This window comes from Pteropus alecto, unplaced genomic scaffold (genome assembly GCF_000325575.1).
Source record: "Pteropus alecto unplaced genomic scaffold, ASM32557v1 scaffold3, whole genome shotgun sequence".
Lineage (NCBI taxonomy): Eukaryota > Metazoa > Chordata > Mammalia > Chiroptera > Pteropodidae > Pteropus > Pteropus alecto.
Genome location: NW_006442484.1, coordinates 66,367,407 through 66,381,331, shown reverse-complemented (window position 1 = coordinate 66,381,331; position 13,925 = coordinate 66,367,407). Strand labels below are relative to the sequence as shown.

At 40.5% G+C, this 13,925-nt stretch overlaps 1 protein-coding gene and 1 pseudogene across 1 annotated transcript in view; one reads left to right on the top strand and one right to left on the bottom strand.

Moving 5' to 3' along the window:
* The window catches only part of PARD3B (par-3 family cell polarity regulator beta), a 905,664-nt gene that overhangs the window by 889,656 nt on the left and 2,083 nt on the right, over positions 1–13,925 (bottom strand). The window contains exon 2 of the mRNA XM_025039317.1: positions 13,811–13,923. Coding sequence (XP_024895085.1) covers positions 13,811–13,923 — 113 coding nt within the window. The remainder of the gene's footprint in view (positions 1–13,810; positions 13,924–13,925) is intronic.
* LOC112470707 lies at positions 9,241–9,359 on the top strand (annotated as a pseudogene).

The following is a 13,925-nucleotide window of genomic DNA, read 5'->3' as shown; positions in this document are numbered from 1 at the left end:
AAGAGAAGAGACTAGGATATAGAGAGACAGAGGGAAGATGTCCCTGTAAATATGGAGGCCGAGTTATGCTGCCACAAGCTAAGGAATGTCGAGGCCACCTACCAGAAGCTAGAAGAGGCAAGGAAGGCTCATTACCGAGCTGAGGCTATGAAAGGAGTGTGACCCCGTCAACATCTTGATTTTTCAGACCTCTAGCTTTCCTAGCTGTGAGAGAATACATTTCTGTTGTGTTAAGCCACCCAGTTTACTGCACTTTGGCAACCCTAGAAAACTAATACAGCAATAGAGTAAAGGACACATCACTATCCATAATCGCATTTCCAACTAGCCCTCCCTCTTGACCCACAGACAAAAGTGGAACCAAAGTAAGATCTGAAATGAAAATCTAGTTGCAGCAACTAAAATAAAATCTTTTAACTAGAAATTTCTGAAGAGCAGTTAGATTTTTATAAAGTTCTGGGAAAATGTCTCTGATTAAAACTACTGTCAAAACTCAATCCCACTGAATCTCTATAAATGTGCCTTTAAATATAGAGACAAGGATTATTTATCCATCTTGCATTTCCTCAACTCTTTGCTACAAAAGGAAGTAATCCAGAACCTAACATTTAAAGTTACCAATACTATTACTATGTCATGACAAAAGAAATATGGGACAGCGAGTAAAAATCTTTCAATTTCTCCAAACTTTTATCAAGCCACCCAGACTTCTAGACCAAGACGACTTTTAGTTCACATGCTGGGCATTCACAAGTGTCTAAATTCAAGTCTTATTATATATTAAGTACTTGGCATTATAATCTATAGAAAAATTCATTTACACACTTATAACACATACCGGATTTCAGGAATTTACCTTCAGTCTCATACTTTATCTCAATCCATAAAACATTGAGTTCTTAGCACTATGGAGATTTTTGATGACCCATCCACTGTCCCCCAAACATCTGGTAGCCCCACTGGTTTTCTAACCGTGAATTCTAACCTATTAGTAAAATCAATTTAGTATGCCCCAACTACTTTTTTTTTTTAATTAAAAAAAAAAGAATAAAAATATCAGAGGGCATCATTCATAGTAAGGATTAGTACCCTCATGCAACTTTTATTACACTTGTATATGTGTTATGGGTACTGAGTCATGAAGGAAAATCTATTATTACTGCATTTATCAGTCCAAACCCTGGCAGGAAACAGATGGTTCACTCAAGTTAGGCACTTAGGAGTTTAATAAAGAAACTATTTATAAAGGTTTGAACGAGGTTAAGGGAAAACATTAGGGGATAGTGCTCTTAAAGGGTGGTGAGCCCTTGCCATCATCTAGGACCCAAGGGGCCAGGGAAAGGAGCAGATGCCAATATGGTGGAAAAAGGAGAATGGGGAGGGTTTTTAGACACAAGAGGGTTTTTAGACACCTTTGGTAAAGAGAGGCAGCCAACCTCCAGTGACCTGGCAGGAAGGGAGCTGACCACCCTGTTTTCCTGCTCGGGCCTCCCCAACTAGAAGCCACAGAGCAAGAGAGTCCACACATCTCAACCTTTTAGGTCACAGAGGGACACGGAGAAAGGTCAAGAGGATGTCTGGAGGAGCGAAAGCGGACTTCTAGCCACTGTGAATCTCTATCACGAGTCTGAAAAAAGCCACCGATACAGTTCATGCATTCATCAACTTACTCTGAACACTTATTTCTGGGTGCCACATTTTCCCACAACTGCCTTCAAATCTCAATCTTGAATCAAGGCTCTAATCCAACGCCAAACAAATGATGCAAAAGATTACTTGTCTCTGTGTCTCCAGGCCTTGGAGACAAGGACACAGGCGTAGCCTTGTGACTACAAACACCTCATAGTTTCCTCTCCCCATTTCCACTCACAGACAGTGAACTCCCAAGTCTGATTACTTTGCCCCAAAATCTCAAAGCCCATTTCCTCTTCTGCTTCACTGTATCTAACCTCCACTCCCACAGCAGGGGCGTGGACCAGTTTCTCTACCTCCAGTTTCTCCCTCTGTCTCCGTTCTCCAAAGCACGTAATACAAAAGGGCAAACACACACTAACAGCACCCTGCCCAGACTCCTCAAGCTCTTTAGCTAGTCATAACAAAGGCCTCCTGGCTTTGACCCTCCCTTCACCTTAACAGCGTCATTCCCTACACAATCACACTTGGGAAATTTTCCATAATATTCTCCCCTTCCCTTACATCACATCACACTTGGGAAATTTTCCATAATATTCTCCCCTTCCCTTACCCAAAGTAATCATTTGTTTACCTTGAGAAGCAGGCTGCTTCTCTCCCCTGCCCCTCCCCTGCCCCATCCTGAAGCCCTTCCCCCGCCCCTTACCGAACTGGCAAAGGTCCATTCATCCTTCAAAACCTGCCTAACTCCCTCAGTGAAGTTTACGCAACTTCCCCATCTCTTCCCCACTCCAAGCAAAGTCAAAGTCAATTGCTCCCTTTGTCCACCACTCCAGGGCCCCACTACCACATTGTTTTGTTTATTCACATTGTTCTCTCTGCCTTCTTAGTCTATAAGCCTGATAGAGTCAAGAACCATGCCTTATTTTATTCTATATCCCCAGCACAAAACACAATGCTTGACTCATGACCACTTTCTAAATCTTCTCAAGTGACTGAAGAGACATTTAGATTGCTAGATTGCTATAGACAACCACAGGAAAGCATCCACTACTTGGAGATATGACTAAGGCCTCACTGAATACAGAACATACTTTTTAATGTGATGCAGTAATTTCCCATCATTCTTAAGTCAAGTATCCCAATATCTCTGCCACCAATCTGTAGAAAGGAAAGAGTACAAATTATATCTATATATCCCTTGTCAAAAGCCTGTGTTGCTTAAAGGTCACCTTTTTACGGTTATGTCTCTATACAAGAATGGTGGCAAAACTTACCCTAAATTCTCCTAAAGAGATATCAGAAGTCTATTACTAGAGCTCTCCACGAACCCTTAATTTCTGTCCATATGAGGCAATAAAATGGGTCTGATCATTTTCCCTATCCATATGGTTCTCTGGCCTTGCTACTAGTGGCTTAGCCGAGAGTTGTGGCATCTCTTCTGTTATCTGCCTGCATCACCAAGTGGACCCCTCCAGGGCCCAGAACCACCTGGTTAGTTTAATAATCTCACCTTGAGGCAGAGGACAAGCATATTTATCTGGATGCTACTTGGCCCTGCATCTGATAGAGACTAAATTGAGTGAACCTTTTTAACCAGCCATCTCTTGGTATCCACAATTCCATCTCATTGCGATCGAAAAAGTGAGAGTCCAGCAATCTTCAGAAAAATGGTTGAGCCCAGATATGGGAGGCAGACCCAATTTCGCAGCCCCTCACACACAGATACTGTGCCTCTCAAAAATCAAAGAATCCTTCCAAATTGAGATAATCCAGAATCATTTTTAAAATAAACATGAAAGTAATGAAGAGAATACTGAAAAATCAAAAACTGTTCAAATGTAAGAATCAGCATGACACATATCTTCATGAAGCAGAAACATAATGTTCTGTCGTTAAAAGTCCAGAACTACAGAGTTCTCAGTTTCAATTATCTGAGAAGTGAGTCAACCTGTCAGAATTTGAAGCTATTATTTAAGACAATCAGTGTGGCAGATACAATGGACCACTAAACTGCTGCCTGCTGCAAATGTGAATATGAGGAGGTATTTGAATGTAATCAAGACAAAAGTTGCATTTAGACTTTTGTTAAAAAAAAAAAAAAACTCATATCACATATAAAGATTCCAAACTTATAAAACATTGTGTTGAATACAAGATCATTCCCATGTTTATAAAAGAAAGCAATGAGAAATTTAATAGAAGTTAACAAACATTTATGGTATACATACTCTACATCAGATACTATGCTAAAAACAGGAAAGGAAAACAAAAAAGGCCCACTCTTTGTTCTTGAATAGTTCACAGTATAGTAGGGAAGACAAAATGATTTCGGTATGCAGCACAGCCAAGTAGACTACTGTCCCAAGCACACTTCATCTAGATGGGGCACATGGCTAGTCTCACTAGTGGAATGCTAGCAGAAGTGATATCTGCCACTTCTAGGCCAGGCCCCAAGCCTCCTGAGGCATCCTCCATACTGTCTTTATTCATCAGTCAGCACCATGCAGGTGGTCTACAGAAAACTCCAAGGCCAAAGGCAACAGCAAGCAGGGGATTGTACGGGTCAGAGCCCTACCTCCAACCCAGAACAAGAAAACTTTGTTATGATAAGCCACTGTCATTTGGAGTAGTCTGTTAAGTTAGTAGAGCCTGACTAATAAACAGTATAATGTAAGATATAGTTTTCAAAATGAAAGCACAAGCATAGGAGCGCTAGGAACACAGGAATGAGGGGGAAAGAGAGGGAGGAGGGAAACTGGAGCCTCATCTTAAAGGATGGGCAGGATTTACTGGGGTGGGGGAAAGCATGAAAGAACACTAAATTGCATGTAGGAATTTAAAGGGGTTGAAATGACAAGAGAAGATACTGACTAGGTAAGCAAGGCTTAGATTTTCACCTAAAAGCCATGGGGAACTATTTAAATATCCCCAGCAGTACTCCAGACATGATCAGATTTGCAGCTGTAAGGTCCTCAAGGGAAAATGGTTTGCAGGAATTGGGAGCTAGCAGAGGCAGAAAGGCTAGGTAGGAGTCTACTGCAATTCCACACAGTAGAAATGAACACTGGCATGGCTTGGCGTTGGAAGCAGATCTAAGAGATATCACCTGAACCAAAGGAATTTTCTAACCAACTAGACTGATGGTGGAATGTAATAGAGGAAGAGTCAGCGAGGAATGAAGGATTTCCAGGTTTCTGGGTTAAACTACCAGGCAAATGACAACACCAGAAACAGGGACTAGCCTGGGCTTGAAGTGAATGTGGAACATCAAGGTGGCAGATTGATATTGGGGTCTATAGTAAATTTAGGGCTAGCGGTGTGTATCTGGGGGTGGCTTAAGCCATGGACCAGATGAGATCCCATTGAGAGCAAGGCCAGAAAGAACCCTGATGCACAACCACACAAGGAAACAATGTGGGGAGAACTTGCAAAGACTGTGAAGAGACACGTTTTAAAATCCTGGAAAGTTCGTGAGGACAGAGAGTTTTAAAAGATTATATAAAAATTAGGACTGAAAATTAACCATGGGTTTTAGCTAGGAGACCTTGATAATCTTGTTGAGAGCTCTTTATCTGGGAAAGGTGAGAACCTGAGTAACCAAGTGAGCTGGTGATGAGGCCTTAAAATCCTAATTTTCAAAAATCCTTTCCATTTTTTAAGTTCTTACAAATACCTTTAGCCTCGTGCAAATTTAGTAAAATTTAAATGTACTTGTAATAAAACCGAAACTACATTAAGAAGGCCAGAAAATATCTCAGGGTGGCACCCGAGGGCTTTCAAAATCTGGTCCGGGTTAGTCTGTGCTAACAGTCCTCCTCCCTGGGCTATGCTCGACTTTCCACAACTCCCTCAACCAGCTGATGCCTTCTCCTTGTATTCCCTCCACCTGGAATGCCTCACCACACTTTTCCACCTGGCAAATTCCTCATCGTGTTTCACAACAACTTCAGTGTCTTATTTGAAAGAGCACTCCTTATCTAAATTGTGTCTCAGCAAACATACCACTGGCTCATTCACATGTGTGTCTCAACTTCCAGAAGGCTGTGAAACATCAAAACCAGAAAGTGACTGATTAAGCTTCACGTTCCTATCGCCTTGATGGCAATGTGACCTGTTGCATTGGTGCTCACCCCCCACAAAGAACTATACCTATTGTTGTTTGGCTCCTTGTGTAATTCTTTCCTTTGAATATGGGCTGAACTTGTTACCCATTTTAACTAGTAGAACATGGCAGAACAGAACACATCATGCCAGTTGCAGGTCTAAGCCTTAACAGCACCTGGCAGCTAGCACTTTTGTGCTCTTTGGAACCCTGAGCTGCCATGTGAAAAGTCTCACTATTGTGCTTATAGAGGCCAAGAGAAGAGGCCATATGAAGATGATCAGGTGCTGAGACTACGTGGAAGAGAACCCAGGAACCCAGCTGACATGAAGAACCAAGGCTCCAGACATATGCCCCCAGGTGAGCCATTATAGCCAGCCCCCAGCTATTCAAACCATCACAGCTGAGGCACCAGACATGTGAATGGAAATGCCAATCCTGAATATTCCAGATCTAGGAAACATCTCACTGAGCCTTTTCCACGTATTGTTGAATATAATATTAAGTTACATAGTGGAGCAAAAGATAACTGTAACACATGGTGATGGAGATGTGGTAAAAGAAATATTTATTCAACAAGGAATTTATCAATAGCCTACTATGTACCAGGCACTCTTGTAGGAGCTAGGGGTTCAACAATGAACAAAATGGATAAAGATTCTCCTTTTATTAAACTAGCATTCTAGTGGGGGAAAGGGACAATAAATAGAGTTAAAATCAGCAGCACGGTAGGGAGGGATGAGTTCTATGGAGAAAAATAAAGCAGGAAAGAGCAATACAGAGAGTGGTTGGAAGGGTTATAATTATAAATAGTGTGGTCAGGTTGCATAGAGAAGGAAACAATCTTTTACGATGGAAAAGATAACGGAGCCAGATAATGGTGGGAGAATGTTTCAGGCAAAGAAAGTACCACATGAGATAGAGCCTCTCTGGCACATCTAAGTAACAGCCAAGATTATCAGTGTGGCTGGGGGAGAGTGAGAGAAGGGTGAAAGTGAGGGCTGAATAGTAAGAGACAGTGTCTCACAGTCCCTAAGACCACCAAGTTCAATGATTCCCTAGGAGGACACACAGGACTCAGCATACAGTCATTCTCACAGCTTTGATTTATTACAGCAAAAAGAGATAAAGCAAATTAGGAAAGAGAAAAGGCACACAGGTACGTTCTGGAGGAAACTGGGCACAAGCTTCAAAGGGTCCTCTCTCATTGGACCTCCCAGCAATGAGTTTTGATGACACACATGAAATGCTGTCTACCAGGAAGGCTCATTAGAGACTCAGCATCTGAGGTTTTCACTGAGCTCTGGTGACATAGAACTCTCTACTGAGTGTGCACAAAACTTCCAGACCTCTAAAAAAAAAAAAGAAAAAAAAGAAAGTATTCAGTATAAACCACATTGTTTGTATAAACAGTTTTGGCACAGTGAGCCTTTCCCTTCAGGGAACAGTGGAAACTCTCAGCAAATCTAAGTTCCTGGATGCTAGTCAAGGGCCAGCCTTACAAATAGGCCTATGGATAGATAGCAGTTGCAGGCCAGCTACGTTAACTTTTCCTGCACAGATAGCCAGATTGTGTAGCGCTTTATAGTCCATTTGAAAGATGGAAGCCATTAGAGGATGCTGAGTAGAACAATGAATGACATGACACCCAACTAGAATTTTAAATGATCACTCTGGCTTTTCTGTTGAGAAGAGTAGCAGGGGCAGAAACAGGAAAACTAAAGTCCATTACAAAAATAATAATAATAATTAAAAATTTTTAGAAAAGCCCCAGCATGCTAACAGAAAAGCTAAAGATAAGTGGTCAGATTCTGGATATACTGTGAGAGCACAGTCAGTCTGATTTGCAGATTAATTGTAGGCAGATCATAAGAGGAAAAGGTCATTCAAGGGTTATTGTAAAGATTTCTGGCCTGAGCTACTAGAAAGATGGCACTATCATTTAATGAAATGGGAAAACCGTGGGAAGGGTAGATATGGAGTAGGAGATCAGGAGTTCAGTTCGTGGCATGCTAAGTTACCTACCTGACATCCAAGCAAATGTGTCAAGGAGTCTGCTCTATACGGGGTTTGGAGTTAAGGGGAGAGTTCTGGGCTGGCACTAAAGGGATAATATTTGGAACCATAACACTGGATAAGCTCATCCAGAAGCCTCTAAATCTCACTGAAAATGTCTAGATTTTTGTTCACCACTTCTTTTTTAGTCCACCACTTACCCAATACCAAACCAAAAATGGAAAATGTATACTGCAAGCTGTTGCATCAGAGGTACATACCTCAACTTATTCTACAATTCAGCTGATTTTTACTCGCGTCTAGGTGGAGAATTTAAGATTTTAAAGGCTCTCTCTCTGCCTACAGCTACGAAAGAATAAATGAAGACGCCCTTCTGCTGGCAAAGTTCTCAACAGAACAGACAGCGATTCTACAAGAACACTACCGGTGAAGGGCTGCCTGGGATCTGAGCTCTAGACCAGTGGTCTTTAAAAGTAGCTGAGAAATCATCGGAGGAGCTTTGGACCTGACCTGTCCATTACGGTAAGCCACTGTGACTAAATTAATTAAAATTTAAAATTCGGTTTCTCAGTTGCGCTAGCCACATTTGAAGTCTTTAACAGCCATGTGTGGCTAGAGGGTGTCCTACTGGAAAACACAGACACAGAACATTTCCATCATCACAGAAAGTTCTATTGGGCTGCGCTGCTTTAGACTTTCTGAGAGAGGCCCGAACTTCTGCATGTTGAATACACTTCCTCAGATGTTGTTAATAATCAATTGTCTCAGAAAACATTGACTCATAAGAATCTGACATTATCATTTGCCCAACTTCCTCAAAGAGGACCTATAGCACAAATGCCCTGGGAATGAATACCCGGTTAACTCAGCCACTTGAGCACAATTCTCCAAACTACAATTCCAGACTGAGACTCCCAATCCCACACAAGGCAATTAACTCAGATGAACTAAACTGCAGCCCAAATCCTGGTCAGCAAACCCTACATGTGGGTCACTGGATTATACACTGGAGGAGGAGGTCCCAAGATCACAAACTCAAATGCCTAGCAGCAGGCCAAATAGCAGCAATGCATTAACTAGGCTATAAGTAAGAAAATAAAGACAGAGCAAAAAGTTAAGCATGAAGATAATGACTTCCTCATTTTGAGGAGGCAATAATAGAGACTAGAGCATTAATGATTCTTTCTAAAGAGAAAAGAGGTGTCTCAGCTCCAACTGATAGCTGCTATGTGGGAAAGTAAAGCTCAGTATTGTCAGAGCTTCTATATTGTTTTTCCCCAAAAGAAGACTGAAATCTGGATTTTTGTGTGAAATCTCAAAATATTTAAAAATCGAAACTAAGTCAAAATATAATACTGAACAGAACTAAACACACACACATGCACATACACATTTGTGGGTAATCGCAGGCCCCATGAGCCTTGCGTTTAGAGGCAACTTAGAGGTTGCTCAATGCAAGTCACATAGCAGAACCAAAACCAAGTTAAGTTTACAGCCATGACACCCTGAAAATGCCCGATCTCATCTGATCTCAGAAGCTAAGCAGGGTCCAGCCTGGTTAGTATTTGGATGGGAGACCACCTAGGAAGACCAAGTGCTATAGGCTTAAAAAAAAAAAAAAGTTAATGCCATGCTGATAGTGAGTCAGCTTTAGCCACATGGTGGGAAGAACATCTAGTCTACACATTAGGAGAGAACTGAATAGGAAATAAAGCACTCAAATAAGTCTGTGCCCAATATATTGAAAAGGATTTTTGAGAATCCAGTCTAGTCCTGGTTTATGCATACAGAAACCTTAAAATATCAAAACAAAGCATCAAAAATTGAAAAGTTTAGGAATTCAAGAGTGCTCGCCTATGCCTCTAGGCTAGTCCCATACGATATCATATCAGATCTCATTACTGTAAAAATTCTCTTGGATTCTGATCCCATAATTAATCAAGGAATAGAGTCATTACTCTTCTTCAGATCTGGAAAGCTGGTCTCAACTTGTAAAACAAACAAATTATTCAAACTATCTGAACACAGAAGAGATTTATTTTGAAAAGTCTATCAAATGATTTTTCACACATACAAAAAAAGTTTCTCATAGTCAGATCCACAAATCAGCTTCTGAAAAATTCCAGCACACCCATTATCCCATGTACTCAATGTTTATGTTATCTCATTCATTTCAACTCTTCAATACACTACACACTCATTACTAAACAAGTCTTTTCATTATTCACTTCAACCTCATCTAGTACGTATATAATGAACGTTCGATTTAATAATTTGAGCACCTGCTGAGAGAATTCATTCATGGTAGGAGTAAAGGGACAGTTCCTAAAAACAGATTGGTCTATAGATGCCTAAGACACAATATCTGTCACGAAAAGAGTTTAAAACCAAATGAGTTCAGTGATACCAAGATTAGTGGTCATACATATATTGGTGGTTCTCAACCCTGGCTGGGTATTAGAATCACCTAGAATGTTTTTTTTAAAATACTTGTCTCCAGGCCCCACTCTAAACCCAGTGAATGAGAATCTTGGAGAAAGGAACTCAGGCATTTGCACTGTCTAAATGTTAAATGTTAAAGTTAGAGGTGACTGATAATCATCCAGGGTTGAGAGCCCCTGCAGGATATGGCTCGATTACCCCTTCACCTGTGACATGTAATTTTGATGATAAATTTAACTAATTACTCAGTGATGCCCATCTTGACTACTTAAGACAACAATATCCTCTCCACTAACTACTTAACTAAATTGGATTTAGAGCCTAGGACACTGATAAACAACCAGAATCCAAAGACAAGTGATCCCATAATTCCTGCCTATTAGTCTATTCACCTCCCCAGTAGAGTTCATAAAATGGGAGGGCATGAGAGGAAGTAGGAACCTCAAAGGTCCCTGATTTCAGAACATAATTAAAATCTTTCTCAGTATCTTCAGCACCCTACCTACTTCTGTCCTTATCTGATGCTGATTCAGCTGGTTCCCCACATTCCACAAATACCAGTCTTTTTTGTTTCATCCCAGCAGGAAGTGGATACTTCTCTGATACTGCCCACAAATTCCAGAATGACCTCCTTGGCCTTCACTTACCCTCCCAACTTTAGTAGCGTCAAGTCTATCCTCAATCTTGAAATCTGCCTTTCTCTCATCTAAATTATTCAAGGCTCCGTAAGAAATCGACTTAATTTACATTCATATTCCCACCAAATTTGTTTCTGTACAGTAGTCTCTACCTGGATGTATAAGAGATCTTGCCCATATTTCCATTTGTAATTAGACTGAGGAACATTTTTGATACTTGATTTATAAATCTTGCAATATTTGCCTCAGAAACTAGACTTCTCCCTTATAACATGTAGATCTGTACTGTAAAATATAATCAAGAAAAACTTATGGATGTCCATCTCTCTGCAAGAAACAAAATAGCTATCTTTAGGTTGTTATTGTAGCTGTTTTTAGAGGAAATGGTCTTCTTAAAACAAACTTTAAAATATAAACAAGGTGAGTAAATTCAAATGCATAATAACCTACTGGGCTGTGCAGTTAATGACTGAGTGTAAGGATCTGGAGACACAGTTCCTGGGTTCAAATTTCAGTTCCACCACATACCAATCATTTCTCTGTGTCTCTTTCCGCCTCATCTGTAAAATGGGAATAACAGCACCAACCCTCATGGAGTAAGTCATTTAAGACATGTAAAGCTCCTAGAACAGTGCCTGCACAACTAGTGTTAGTTATTATTATTCACATGCGGTTTAAAATCTTGCTGTCCAGGAAAATGAGCCTTTTAAATTGTTTTCACTGATTTAAAGAAAGTGAATTTATTACAGATTGTTTTTCAAATTCAATTTTGACATTTCCTGTCTTTCCCCATCATTTTCTAAATTCGATGGATAAACGCACAGAATTTGTCAGAGTATTTGTTGACATTTTTGTTCCATTAGGAATACCATTTAATATTAGGCCTCACTATGATTATGACATTATTTAAAATGAAACTATAGGAGAGGAATATTTGGGGAGGGGAAAAATATCACTTGCCACTTATTAAATTGAGATTTTAAAAGCCAAAGAAGGGAGGGAGGATTTATAAACTGCAGATGACCTTTAAATGTCACATTCACTAATATATAAATGTAAACAGAAAAATGTAATGTCTGGTAATAATAGTAAACTGGATCAATACAATTATATTATGGGTTCTGTGATATTATAAATTATGCTTTCAGTCCAGGATGGCAATAGCTTTTTAACACCTTTTAAGATCAAATTACAATGTATTAAATATCATCTATCCCTGTATTTTATTTATAAGCTTATAGTTTACTTCTGTTCCTTGGACAGTCCCATGTAGTAAACTTCTAAATATACAAGATTTTAGAGCATAAATTATTTTTAATGCATTAAAAATAAAAATGATGTATCATCTCAGTAAAACCTATTCAATAAGATCTATTTTAATAATTAGTCTAGAATAATGTTGTTACTATTAACCATAGCTTACTTTCAGAAGTTAGTGAAGTATAACTTCAAAGACAATTGGTTACTGTGCAAATCTCAGTTTAACTGAATTATACAATATAAAGAGCACATGCTATTGTAACAATGGAAAAAAATTAGGGTAGATACTCATATAGTTTTATAGGCCATTTTGATTATTTTCCCTCCTCTACCTCAATTCCATTAGTAAAGAGTTCAGCTTTAGGTATTATATTTAATATATTTATAGACCTTTCACTATACTATTCTCAAACCCTTAACTGTTCAAGACAACATAAACACATGTTTATTCAAAGTAGAAATTTTTTTCTGTATAATAATTCTTAGTGGAGGCACAAGAGGTGCAGAGATTTTCTTAAAGGCTTAAATTATATATTTGGAAGAAACAAAATTATTTGTATGCTTTGGATAACCTATAAGACATTAAAGAAATTACATCTTCCCATGAATAAATTGGCAAACATTATTTCTACAGTTCTCAAAGCATGAGAACAAATATTTAGAGAACCATTGTCCTCTAAAGGAAGAGTTTATGACTTGTCCTGTTTCAGGAGGGTTTGGGGCATACACACAAGATGTTCCATCTGAGGATTAAAAAATTAAAAGGTGCTCTTCAATGCCTGCATTTAACAGTTCTATTGAAGAAGACACAGAGGCCCAGTATATTACCCAAACACCTGTTGAGTTCTAGTGTCCCGCTAAGTCTTCTGAACATGCGTTCCACACTTAAAAACACTCCTCCTGAGCTTCACTTAATTTTACTTGTTTCTGACTTCAAGAACAGAGCTGGGGACAGTCCTGACCGTCATTTCACTAGTCATCCAGGACTTGACACAGTCCTCATGCGTAAAAAATGCTCATAGAATGTGCAGCACTAAACTATAAACACTCGAAATATAGACTGGTTGTTATAAGCAAACAACACCCTTCCACCCAAGTCCCTCCCCAAATCTCTTAGGGAGGGCCGCTCACGAGGTTGAAATTCCAGGGGCCCCATCAGTCACAACTTCCCAGTATCTGTAACTTGCACCAATCATCTTTCTAACTCCAAGAAGCCGAAGTGGAGCTGGCCTTAGCGGGTCAAAAATCACACCTGAGGTCAGTAGCACCTCCAAGGGTTCCATTAAGAACAATTCCCTCAAACAACTTCTAAAAGAGTGAACTCCAGTGGTCCTTCCAATCACCTAGGAGAGTGTTTAAAAGCAGACTGGGAGGCAGTGGGCTTGGATCAGGACGCCAGACTGCATTTCTAATGGCCCGCCAAGGGATTCCCATTCTGTGGTTCCCTCCCACCGCCCTTTGAGAAGCAAGACCCACAAACGCCCAAAGACTCCCAGGTCACTTCTATGAGTAACATTCAAAAGTTGTGGCTACAGGTAGTGTGACAAATCAAGGCGCCTGGGTGCCCTACGTCCCCTGAGGGTTGCTACCGGGTCCTCGGGACACCTAGCAGGTGCCTTGGTCTCCATGCGCTCTGGAGTAGTCCACCCCGCAGCCGCGCCCCCACTCCCCACTCCCGCCCCGCGCGCGCCTCTCCCCACCCCCGCGCGGCGCTCACCTTCTCCCGGGTCTTCAGGTACCGCTGCAGCGCCTGCTGCGTGAGCTCCCGGACGCACAGCTGGCCCTCCTTGCAGGGCACCACGATGCCGGTCCTGCCGAAGCATACGGTCACT